Genomic DNA, 13,428 nt, shown 5'->3' on the forward strand with positions numbered 1-13,428 from the left:
TTAGGGATGCTCAACCTGAAAATTTATTTTTCTCAATTTTTACTGCATAACAAATTATCCCAAAACATAATGATCTATTATAACTGTTCCATTTGCTCATGATTCTGCAATCTGGGCCTCACATAGCTTTCTCCTCTTCTGTTCTTCCTGGTGGTCACTTCTGTTGCTGCAGTAAGTGGGTTAGCTGAGGGGGTCTCCACTCTAAGTCAGTCTCAGGACCTCTCTTTTCACATGGCTTCTGAAGGAGCAGAGCCAGACTTACCACATGGTGGCTAAAGGCTCCCAAGAATGAAAAGGCAGAATCTGCTAGACTAAAGCCTAGGCCTAGAATTAGCACAACGTTGTTTCTACTTCAGTCTCTTGTTAAATAAGTTACAGGCCCAACCCAGATTAAAACAAAAGAGGGGAAGTAAGCCAGGATATGAACTAGGAGGTGTGGTTTAGTGGTGGCCACCAATATAACAGCTGCTACACTCTACTTAACATTGTTTTAAGTAAATAACATATGATGATGTGTCTCAAAGCATAGTAGTAATTTTTAAGTATAAGGCAGTCCCACCAGTAAGGTGGAAATACTGACTCAGGATAAAGCACTTTTAGAAGTTAACATGTAAGAATGAAGAAGGAACACCTTTTCCAATGGTGTCCTGAATTTTTAACCTAAAATAGGTTAAAAATAGAAGTTGTTATCACATATTACCTTGCAATGGAAGTTACAGCTCTGTTAAAGCGGCACAGTATTCTTTTAAATTTTTCTTTTCTACCCTAGTTTCTAATACTACCCTGATATGGATACTAAGAATAGTGTCTATTTTTAAAATATTTTAAGTCACGTATGTTAATAAAGTGTGTCTGTTGTTTGTAAATTTGTGACGATCAAAGATACTAAGTCCTAACAGTGCCAGACACAACAGCATACCTACCAGTCTCCTCTTTAACTTTGGAAAGTATCCTTGTATAATGTGTGGTGTCAATATTTTATTCTCTTTTTTGCCCTCTTGAAGTTTTGTTAATATTTTTATTTTGACCATAAATCATAATAAATTATAAATTTTAAATCATAATTAACTACTAAGAACAAGGTTGGCTCATAGTAGGCCCTCAGAATGGATCTGTTGAATAAATAAATAAGGTACATTTCTTTTGAGTCATTATGAAGTCTTAATATGTTATTCATATCTGTAAAGAGATAAGAACTTTTCAACTTACTACAAAATAAATAGTAAATCACAGATTGCTGGGGTTATTTTGGGAAGCACACCAGTTAATGTTTATCTTACTAAATAAAAATTTTTGTTAGGATAAATCACAGTAAAAAATTATCTTGAATCAAATATATAAGCAGTATTACTTGTTTTGAGATTCCAAAAATGATAAATAAGATTATAGCAAATTTTTAAAAATCAAAAGAATTCATATTTATTTAGAAGTCTTATTTTGTACCTGTTACTTTACATTTAAGTTTTTCTCGGATTTCCAGTTTGTTTTCCAAAGTTATGTCTATTTTATATTTGAAATAGTAGGCAACTAAAAATGGGTGAAATCGCAATTCCAGCACTGCCCTGATGCTAATGTGTCAGTGTCTACACTTTACTAAGTAGACTCAGGAAACTGCAGGTCTTAAAGCTGTTGTATTCATCCTTTTTTCATGTTAACCATTACTTTTGTCAGTCCTTATCTCTACTTCATTCTAAACTAACCTGCTTATGTAGGAAGTAAAAAAGGTAGGTGATAATCCAGTCTTCCTCATGGATCTATTGATTTGTTGTAGACCTCCTATGATCTGTTACAATTTACTGTAGACCTTCTATGTCCCTAATGTCAACTTGACTTTATTATGTATTTATTTTCCAACAAACTGTTAGATTCCCTTCCCCTGTATATTGAGGTTAATTCAACATGCAAAGTTTTTTTTTTTACTCTCTTAATTTAGCAGGTTTTCTTTTTCTAACATATTTTCTGATTATGAAAGTAATAGTTCATTAAAGAAAGTTTGAAAAATGCAAATTGTTTTTTAATCAAGGTATGCAACTGTTTCATAAAAGAACACAGTAGTCTATATTTTACCAAGCATGCAGTTTTCACCACTAAGATATTCCAAAGATAATTTCTTAGAAATCAGTTTTCTACTATTTTTTTCTACAGGGGGTAACTATTCTAATAGTTTGTACTATATAGAGCCAAAATTCATGGGAACTAAAATTAGTAAGGTAAAGTTTAATATAAGATTATACCTTTTAATATTCTAAATCAGGACCATCCAAACGTTTTACAGTGATGGAAATAATCTATAGCTGAGTTATCCAGTCAGTTAGGCACTTGCCACATCTGTCTACTAAGCCTTTGCATTGTACCCAGTTCGACTAAGGAACTGAATATTTCACTTTACATAATTTTTTATTTAAATTTAAATATAGTAGCCACATGTGGCTAGTGGCTACTACTATATTAGACCACAAGTCTAACTTAAAGAATCAGGAGAGTCTTTGTCTTCATACCATTCTGACCATAGATATGCTTAATTAATAAATATCTTTTAATTTAAAAAGCTTCCAAATTTGGATACTTTCTCCTTATTTGGTAACATTTTGTAATTATAGATAGGTAAATATGGTATTTAGTTCTACTTGATTGTTTGGAAATTCATTATTAGTATTTTTCTTCTGTAGGAAGAAGACCGAAAACTGTTAGTTGGATTCTTAGAAGATGTAATGACGCTGCTTTCATTATCTCATGCTCCTCTTGATAGCCTGAAGGCTTCTTTTGTGGAATTAGGGTAAGAAATAACAGCTTATAGTTTGCTAAAAGGCATATAACGTTTTAAGATTGGATTTCTAGAGTACATATTTGAACTCTAAATGATTGACATGCACACCAGTGTTCTTGGTTTTGAAACTTCAAATACACTTTTTTGTGTGTATTTTAGTTTGTTTTTTGGTTTTGCTTATTTTTTCATTCTTAATATTTTGTGATCAATACATTGTAATTTAAAAAGTAGGGGAAAGGGTGCAGACATATGTTTTCTTTTAAGCAGTTGGAAAAATAAAATCAAGTATAGATCTGAAGAAAATTTAGTTTCCCAGAACTGAAAAAGGAGCCCCAAGCGAAAGCCAGCTTCTTTGGCTCCTATTTTCTCTCTGTTTGATTTGTTTAGTCCTGCTCATAATCACATCATCTGGCTGCTAAAAAAATTTTATCTCAGTCTTCACTAAAAACAGACTCACGCATTTATTAATAATATCACCTTACGTTTGCATAGGCATCGCAGCCAACATACCCTTCCATATAGATGGTTTGAGTTGATTTTATTTGATTCTACAACAACCATGTGACATAAATAGGATATGTACTGCTTCCCGATTTTTATAGATCCAGAAACCAAGACCCACAGAGGTTGTAGCTTACCCACCTGACTCTTAGTTCAGTGTACCTTCCTTTTTTCTCATGGAAATTTGTTGTTTCTTCATAATGTTAACTTGCAGGCTATTAAAAAGAGTGGAATTATCTGTCATAATTGCAAATTCTTAGAGAAGTTAAAAATGTGATTTCTGAATATGCTGAAAGATTGTGGTTGAATAAAGAAGGTGCCATCCTTTTTTAGAGAATCTTAGTTGTAACCTGTCTAGCCATAGTAATCCCGTATGTTCTGCAAATATTGTTATCATTAATATTTCTTATACAGTGTTTTTCAGTACACTGGGAAGGGACTGTGGCTCTCAATGTTAACACTGTTTTTTTCTTCTAGTGCAAATCCAGCCTACCATGAGTTGCTCTTAACTGTTTTGTGGTATGGTGTTGTCCATACTTCAGCACTCGTGAGGTGTACTGCTGCTAGAATGTTTGAGGTATGTCCACAGATGCCTCTGTTGGTTTCAATTACAATAAATTTTTATTTTAGAAGAAAGAGAAGGGATTTTTTTTAATGCTTTGCATATCATGTTATGTTCATATATATTTTATGGCTTTGAACAGTGTCTAGTTGTGTACTGTGTGATGGGGCAGAAATTTAGCTTTGACATACTTTAAAATGTTTTCTCGCCTTACTGGTTCTTTGACTGTTATTCAGTTATCACTTTTATTTCTCCAATTATCTTTTAAATCTTATTAAATTCTAACTTACATAACTTTCAGATTCTACTTTTCTATTTACTGAGGAAAATAGATGGAAACAACAGGGTATCTTTCAAGTTGTGAAATATAGTTGAATTTATCAGTAGCATAGAAAATCAGTTATTGCAATTATGGAAATGTTTATTTTATTGATTACTCTTACTTAACTATTCCTTAACATTTCATATGTAGAATAATATCCCAATACATTAACTGCCCGTAGAGTTGTAAAAGAGAGGAAACCAGATATTTTACCTGAATTACATTTAATTGCCACCTACCCAAGTTAGGTATGAAATTGTAATAACTAACTTTTGTACCCATCAGGTAACAAATTATGTCATAGCCCTATTATGTTTGTGAGGGGAGTGCGAAAAGGAGGGGGACATTAGAACTTTATTTGAGCACTAAAATTGGTTTACTGTTTCTTGTTGATTTTTAGTCTTGCCGTAAAGCTAGGCTGTCTGGGTTCAGTTTTCATCTCTGCCACCTAGTGACTTTGTAAATTACTTTGACAAGGTTGAACCTCTTTGTACCTTAGTTTCCTCATCTACAAAGGAAAGTTGATAATAAAAAGTATCTCTCTCAAAGTATCAGTCTCAAAGGATTTTTGTTAATATTAATGCTTGTAAAGCCCTTAAAACAGTCTCTGGAACTTAATAAGTGCTTATAATAGATGTTTAGTGTCATTATCTTTTTTTATTTATGCTATTATTTCACAAAACATATGATAGTAATAGGGTACATATACTTATCCAAACAAAAATTGCCCTAATATGCATGTGATTCTTAAAATACCTAAACATTTATTTCTATACAAAGAATTGGGTAGTTCAAATCTTCCTAAATATCAGAATTTCTCCACAATTTAAGATGAATTGCAGTTGAAAGGATGGGGTACTGATATATTTAAAATACATGCTTTCTAAAATTTTGAAATATGTAAACTAGATTTGTGAATTCAAGAAAATTACATTATTATCAGGAAGTTGAAAATTCTCAATCCATGTTATTCCCTCGGTTATCAAACAAAAGCAGTTTTTTTAAAAAGCCAAAATCAGAGGTTCTTTGTGAAGATGAATGCCAAAGTCACTATTTGGTTTTATGTCTAGCCCAAGTTCCTTCTGGGTATAAATCATTTTGATTATTCAATATGCTGATAAGGGAGCATTACCATGAAAGAAAAGTCATTCATCAGTCCCTCTCCCCAAAAAGAAGAAAATATCCTTTTAAATGAAGAGCTATTTCTTTAATACACTCTCTTCCTATGATTTTATTCTAAGCTCATACAAGCTATTTCTTTTTCTTAAATCCTTTGTCTCTAAAATGTGTGTATGCACTGGTGAATCATACCATATAAATGAAAATAAGTAAAATGAAGGAGACTCCCTTTTCATTTGTTTTGAAGTTTTTTGCTTGATTTGTTTGGTTTTCTGCCTTATTTCTTATATGTGGCTGCTGTCTGGTTTTGGTTTCTGTTTGCTGTCAGTGCTGTCTGGAAACTATATGCTTAAGCAGTTTTCAGTGTCTTCTCAGGTTGTTGATGAACTTCTGGGTCTTGTTTGAGAAACTATTTCAATATTTTTCAAATTCATTCATGATAAATTTCAATGAGCATGTCAAAAAATCAGTTAGAGAAATTAAGGTTCCTTTTTTGTCAGTGATTCTTATTTGAACTAAACTGTATTAAAAGAATAATGGGTCATAAGATGTATTTTTATTCCAGTGCTTTATAATTTGGAATTGTGCCTGCTTACCCTAAAAATTAGTTAATTCAAAATAAAAACATATAAAAATACTTTCTTTTTTTAAAAGGTGAGACCAGAAACTGTTGAGAAGAAAGTAAGAAATGCATATACGAGGAACCTAATAGGATATGGTTACCGAAATTCAATACTAAATTTAGGTTAGCTTTTAGACAGCAGAGCAAAAAGAGGGAACCCAATCAATCATATTATTCTCATGTAAATAAGAGAATATAAATTACTTTTTGAAGTAGCAAATTAATGAAATTAATAAGAGGAATTTATCATGTATCATAAATTTTCCAAAAGATGCAGAAAAGAACTTCATATATATTTTAGGAAATTGAGCATGTAACATTAGAACACAACTAAAAGAAGTCATGGATTTTAAGTCAGATTGGACAGAGTTCCTTTTCCAGCCCTACTACTTAGACTCTTAAACGCTAGACAAGTTACTTCTCTAAGCCTGTTTCTTCATCTGTTGAAATGTTGATAATATTTGTACTTCAGTGAAAAGATCAAATGATATATTGTGTTAAAGCATATCACAATTGATAACTCTTAAATTTACTTTCCGATTTTCTAGCTTATTAAGAAATTGAACTTTAAAAACCTACAGCAATGAAAAATTAATTTGTCCCCTAAATTATCCTTTTTAAAATGCTTTTGACAGTCTCAAGATAGCAGAAATTTCAAGACACTAATACAACACTAAGCAATCTTATTTATAAAATAATAGAAGAAAGTTTTATTTAGCAATATTTGAACTCCTTTGTCCTATTTCTTTCTATCCAATATCTGTAATGTTTAAGATATTAAAAGTTCTTTGTCATTTTATTCCTGGCTAATTATCTGTGTTTTTTATTAAAATTATTTCAAAATATTGAAGTAGATTCTAAAATGAATCAGTGGGTAAACAGTGAAAAATCTTTGCAAAATTCAGAATCTTCACCTAAAGTGAACTACTTTCTCTGATGTCTTATATAAGAGAAATACCTTCACATAGGCACACAATGATAGGGGTTTTTTTGGTTTTTTTGAGGCAGAGTTTTGCTCTTGTTGACCAGGCTGGAGTGCAGTGGCACAATCTTGGCTACTGCAGCCTCCACCAGGATTACAGGGATGCGCCACCATGCCCGGCTAATTTTGTATTTTCAGTAGAGATAGGGTTTCTCCATGTTGGTCAGGCTGGTCTCGAACTCCTGACCTCAAGTGATCTGCCCACCTTGGCCTCCCAAAAATTCTGTGACATCTTTGATCTTCTGTGAGGACTAGGTACTAGTTAATAGGTAAACAGATTGATGAGCATTTAGGATTAATATGTGCTTACATTCTGAAATTGAGAAGGGATTGCCCTTCTCTGTTGAACTGATAAAATTCAGTAATATTTATCAAACAAAATACATAGGCTCTGTATTGTTCTTTTGTTTTGCAATTTAGCACTGGTTGCTAAATGAATTATTTTGTGATTAGATTAGAGAACTAGTTCTCATCTTTTTTATTTCAAATTTTATTTGAATATATAAGAAATCTAAAAGACCCATTTAAATATTAACTGCCAAAAAGTTTTTTAAATAAGATCATTTCCTCCAAACATATCACAAATCATATGTTCTTTCAGTAATCAAAATAATTGAACTCTTATTTCTTGAATGCCTGTTTGTCAGGCACAGTATTTAAGCATGTTATTTGCTAATTAATAACACAATAGACCTTTGAGGTAGATAATAATATAACCATTTTCAGATGAGAAAACTTGGGTTTCAAGAGATTATGGAAAATATTGTATCTAAGACCACATGGCTCATAAGTGGAGAACTAGCGTCTGAACCCAGATCTGATTCCCAAGTGTAATACTTTCCAATAGACAGTATTATTATCTCTGTACCTCAAGAGAGAACACTATATTATTTAAAAGATTAGGAATTTTCCTGTGTGGTTTTAAAATACACTTGCTATAGCTATAGCACAATAATAAGTGGCTTAGTGGTGTTTGCTAGCTATTCGAGTTTGGTTTAAAAACAACCCAGTTTGTACCCTGTTGGTCATAATAAAAGCATACCACCCTTACTTTGAGAATTTTAACCATAGAACACAATATGTTTTAAAGAAGCTTAAAAAATATTCTTTTAAGTTGCATTTTGATTGGCGTTGAAATTGCTTAGACTCTTTGATCAAAAGTCCAAACACTGTTCGACTGGTGACTCTGTTTTCATGGACTGCTAGGCTACTTAAGCTTTATTTTCTTCCTAAGCATTCTCTGCCTTTGTAAAGCACTCTGGTAGCAGTATTTGCTTAGCTTCTAATTTTGGTTTTGCTTTTGTGTTTTCTCTCTTTCTCTTGGTTGTTCCTTCCTTATTCCCGTGGCACACTGTGTTTGCTCTTTCCGTGCATCACCTGTGATACCCCCTGCGCTGACCAATCAGCTGTTGGTGAAGGGGGTGAATGAAACTCTGGTAGCTCAGAGGGTTGTTCCTGCTCTCATTACTCTCTCCAGTGACCCTGAAATGTAAGTGTCATCCCTGCCTTTTACATTCAGCATCCCTTTCAAAATGTGCCTGTCAAGAAATAACCATCAGCTCTTAAATTTTTTGAAGAATCTCTTTAAATCAATAATATTGGACTATGCTTATTTTAAACTTCATCATATTATTCTTTAAGTATCATGGTTCTTTTTAAATCAACCCTCACCTTAAGTGTAATTTGGAGGCCATGATTGAAAAAATATATTAGTAGTATTAGTGCTCAATAAATATTTCCAAAACCTAAAATATGCTGATGGACTGTTTCTTTCAAGCCAAGAAGGGATGCTCTGCTAATCTCGCTAACAGGTTGTTACCAGTAAGTGTAGTAGCATGAACCAAAGGCCTAACATTTTAATGTCTCGTGTGGATGACTAAATCAAGAAAGACCAATGAGTCTGCCTGCCCATCCTCAGTCACAGCTAACCCAGTTCTTATTCCAGTTTACCAAACCATTTTTTATTGCATGTTGACTGGTTTACAGCTGACTCTTCGAGGCATGAGTGAAGCGTTAGTTGACAAGCGGGTTGCTCCGGCCCTTGTTACCTTGTCCAGTGATCCTGAATTGTGAGTTTCACAGACTGCGACCTTAAGTTATCCTGTCTGTCTTTTTGAGCATTCTTCTTGGTCTGCTTTTTTTAAATTTATTTAATTTGTCATTGCTAGAGACTAATACAGTATATTTACCTTGTACTTACTTTAATATACATTTTAATAATGCTCATTGTTCATCTCAAAGCTTCAGTTTCTTTCTTTTTTAATTCTAACAGCTCTGTCAGGATTGCCACAATTCCAGCCTTTGGCACTATTATGGAAACAGTAATTCAAAGAGAGGTAGGAAATAATTGAAATTTATTTATGTCTGTGTACATTTGAGGTGATCATGATACATGTGTTCGGTGGTAGGCAGCAGGGAGCATCTTATCTTTTACTTTGTGCCCTATTTAGTTATGGGCCAGAGGAGGATCTCACTGTGAAAACATGGTACCTAACCAAGGTGTATTTCCATATCCTAAGGAAATCTCTAGTCTTTCCTCTTAATCAGAACATTAAGTATAGGCCAAGCTTTCAGGGATGTCCAAGGGAGAGAATATAGTCATGCATTCTTAGTTTCTCTTTCTGGTTGGGCCAATAAAGCCCCTTCCACATCCCTCTTTTCTACTCATCACTAGAGACAGAAACTAAAAACCATGGCTTCAGGCTGTTAAAAGCCTTAAAACAAAACAAAACAACAACAAAATAAGGTGTGTTGGACAAGCTTGCTAGATGTTCTATTGTAAGCCTAGCTGAATATTGCAGTTTTGAATAATCCTTCAAATCAGGTCTGGTTCCAAAGCCTTCAATTATCCAGTAGTCTTCTGGCCAATCTCCATAAATTTGTGATTGCCAGTGTTGCACAGATTTTAGGACTGTTTTGCCAGATGACATTAGGAACACAAATCTGTCTAAGTTGCAAATGAAGGCAAGGGGGCACTTGTTTTCTGGTAACTGTGTCATTGATATCAACTGTAAAAGTCATTTAGTAGACTGGTGTCCTCTTGTTGCACAATAGATCTCTGGTCAGACCCTCTGTCATGCCTGTTTCTGGATACCACCAAGGCCTTCCTTCTTAAATGTGTATTTTGATTCTGAAACTGATTTCAATTTTTTTGGTTCTATTTGCAACACTACCTATTACATACTTCTCAAAATTGGTATCAGAATTTTATTATTTGTTATTATATTGGATGTATCCTTTAAAAAAAAATGAAAAACCCTGTAGATTAGAATATAATTTGTGGATATATTACCCAAAAAAGAAAAGTTTTAATAAAATGCCTTTATCACATAGATTTTTTTATACAAAAACTAAAGTTTTGTAGTTACAGAAAGAATGTTTTTCATTTTTTCACTTATATATTTTACTGGTGAAGCCACAGAGGAAAAGCACATCATTCTGCAAAGCTTGCAGTCCTGGCAGAATTTCAACATGTTCTCAATCCTAAAATAAAAATGTCTTTTAGGGAAATGTGAGTAAGATATAAGTCATTAATGACTCATTGCTTTCAGAAGGTGAATAATTGGGTAACTTACAGTATGATTTGTTTTAAGAATTATAATTTAGATACAAAATCATCATAAACTTCCCTACTTTTCCCTAAATCTGGTGGGATATTTTTTCTTTTGTTGTAATTTTTCAGGAATATTTGTATTTTTTAATTAAGAATTTATAAACATAAGCAAAAGTAGGAAACTTTCTCTGAGCCAAAAGATTAAATACTTATTTAATTCCAAATTTCTGCTATCATTGGAATATAGGTTGCTTTAATCCACTGCTGTAGGTCATGTTTAATGTATGTCTTTCACTATAACAACGCTACTCAGTTTTCAATATTCTATAAAATGACTGTACAATATCCAATTTTAAGTTGCTAGAAAGAGTGAAAATGCAGTTGGCTTCTTTCCTGGAAGATCCTCAGTATCAAGACCAACATTCTTTGCATACAGAGATCATAAAAACATTTGGTAGAGTTGGCCCTAACGCAGAACCCAGGTTCCGAGATGAGTGTAAGTTGCATTTTTCTACCTTATTTCCTGAATTGTAATGTAAGATCAATGCTAGACAGTCCTCTGAGGACTTGTCATGTATTAAAAGCACATGTGTTAAAGCCTTGTATACTGAAAGCCTTGTGTACTTTTGTGTACTGAAAGCTGAATGTGAAACAAGCTAATAATTGTGAATTAATAAGTATTGTTATTAGTGGATGGTATTTTTTTTTTATTTTTTTATTTTTATGTTTTGAGATGGAATCTTGCTCTCTTACCCAGGCTGGAGTGCAATGGCGCTATCTTGGCTCACTGCAACCTCCACCTCCCAGGTACAAGTGATTCTTCTGCCTCAGCCTCCAGAGCAGTTGGGATTATAGGCACCAACCACCACACCTGGCTAATTTTTGTGTTTTTAGTAGAGATGGGGTTTTGCCATGTTGTTCAGGCTGGTCTCCAACTTCTGACCTCAGGTGATCTGCCTGCCTCTGCCTCCAAAGTGCTAGGATTACAGGCATGAGCCACCATGCCCATCCTAGTGGATGGTCTTATACTGTATACTGATTGCTGTAAGACATATGAAGAGTAACTCAAATTTAATTTCAAGTTATTTTAGAAATATTTCTTAATAACTTCCAATTACTAAATAACATGCTGCCTTATGTTTAAGTTTACTTTTTATTTTTAAGGAAATCTTTGTGTTTCTAGACATGTTCTTATGAAAAATATACATTTCTCCCACTAAGGATGCCATTCAGCATGATACATAACTTTGTTTTTAATTCATAGCTTGTTGATCTGCTACATGTTCTTCCACGATTATCTACCTTTTTTCTCTAGTTTTTACAGAGTCTCTTTTACTGTGGGTCTCAACATTTATGCCCACAGTTACTTTGGATAGCATCAAAGCACCAAGAAGTTATGACTATTATATTTTAGCTCTTTTATTTTTAGCTATTTGACATGCTCTAGAGAGGGCCACAAGTTGGGCCACTTAAATCAGTTTAGTTTCTACTACATTATTTTATTCTCCAGCAGACTGTTACATATCCAGGCTGGCAGATGACTCTTTAAGATAAGAGTCATCAACAAAAAATGCTAAGTCAGGATTGGACTGCAGTGTCCAAAATATCCGTTGAGAGCATGGACACTGACCAAGCTACAGAAACAGTCATGACATTTCTTTCCCTGGGTAAGTGTCTTCATAATTAGCCAACTAACAGAAGAAAGTTGATATTTTAGTTAGCACTAGGGATAGTTTCACATGTTGCAGGATCAAATTTACAGGTGATTCGAGGTGGGAGCTCTGAAGGTGCTTTGACTTTGAGGCTGTAGTTGCTCTGAAGTAAGGAGAATAACTCTTGGCTCCTGGATTAAGGTATAGGCTCAATAGGAAATGGGTCTTTGGTGTGTGCCATGTTGTTGAGTCTCTTTGGTGTATGCCATGTTGTTGAGTTAAATGGGTATTTGGTATGTTCTCAAGTTAAACGGGTTTTTGGTATGTGCAATGTCGTTGCATTAAATGCGTCCTTGCTATGTGCTGTGTTGTATAGTTAAAACTTTTCTAGAGCATGATCTGACCTTTTAATGTACATTCAAAAGAAAGACTCATGATAATCTGGTAAGAATTCATCTGGATTCTTATAGGATCTGCTCCAATTATTTTGTTGATTCTTCGGAATCTTTTGTTCTCAGTAATTCTGGAACTACAGTTATTTCTTAAATTAAGCATAGTATCAATATCTTAATGTCTCTAGAATTTTCAAGAACATCTTAAGATAACCCTTCCATTTTATTTGACCGTTTTAATTGTAGAGTAGATACCCACCTATCAAATTCCATAGGAGTTGTACAAGAGGAAAAAAGGAGTTTTCTTCTCTTAATGGCCCCAAAATAACAATTAAAGGTTGGTTTAGGAACAGATTGAGGTTAGAAATTCCCACTGCTTGAATAGTTCTAGTAAACCATTATCCTTGAAGCCTCCTACAACTTACTGTGTACCCACATGTATGTCTTATACAATCTTCTTTCACATTTTGGTAAAACCAGATTTTTTAAAGATAAAAATTAGCCATTTTTTCCCCACTTTGTACTTTCAGTCAAGTGGCTTCTCTTTTACTTTAGAACTTTAAGGAATTTGGTGTACTATATTAATAAGATAAAAATTGAAGTAGAACCTATATGAAGAATTCAATTGGCTTTGGGAGTTTGGAGAATGGACAGAGAATTTCTGGATGGTAATGTCTCCCTTGGAGTGGCATTTTTGGTATTTAGGTGTTTGCCCCTCTATTTCCTGGCTATTAGAGGACATTAGTTCTTTCAGTGGCCCTTATTCTTTCCCAATTATTAGTTATCACAGGACCTTTGTTCTTTCATTTTTAGGAGCCAGTTGTTTTATCTGGAACACCATAGAGTTGTTTTTTGTTTCCAGCTATTTTACTTAGTAAGGCTCTCTGAAAATGTTCATTCATACATTGGAGATTTTCTAAAGTGGCAATTTTCCATTTCTGATCTTTTCCCCCTAA

At 33.6% G+C, this 13,428-nt stretch overlaps 1 protein-coding gene across 9 annotated transcripts in view; it reads left to right on the forward strand.

Annotated features, from left to right (window-relative positions):
• Positions 1-13,428, forward strand: part of RELCH (RAB11 binding and LisH domain, coiled-coil and HEAT repeat containing) — a 120,553-nt gene that overhangs the window by 85,359 nt on the left and 21,766 nt on the right. For 5 of the 9 annotated variants that reach the window (XM_008979915.5, XM_008979917.4, XM_008979918.5 and 2 more), the window contains 5 exons: positions 2,670-2,776; positions 3,746-3,845; positions 8,282-8,364; positions 9,148-9,211; positions 10,786-10,924. In XM_008979915.5, coding sequence (XP_008978163.2) covers positions 2,670-2,776; positions 3,746-3,845; positions 8,282-8,364; positions 9,148-9,211; positions 10,786-10,924 — 493 coding nt within the window. Of the gene's footprint in view, positions 1-2,669; positions 2,777-3,745; positions 3,846-8,281; positions 8,365-8,861; positions 8,945-9,147; positions 9,212-10,785; positions 10,925-13,428 lie in introns of all 9 variants that reach the window. The other 4 variants (XR_013525936.1, XR_013525937.1, XM_008979916.4 and 1 more) reach the window with 2 other exon arrangements.

The sequence above is a fragment of the Callithrix jacchus genome, chromosome 13, assembly GCF_049354715.1.
Source record: "Callithrix jacchus isolate 240 chromosome 13, calJac240_pri, whole genome shotgun sequence".
NCBI lineage: Eukaryota > Metazoa > Chordata > Mammalia > Primates > Cebidae > Callithrix > Callithrix jacchus.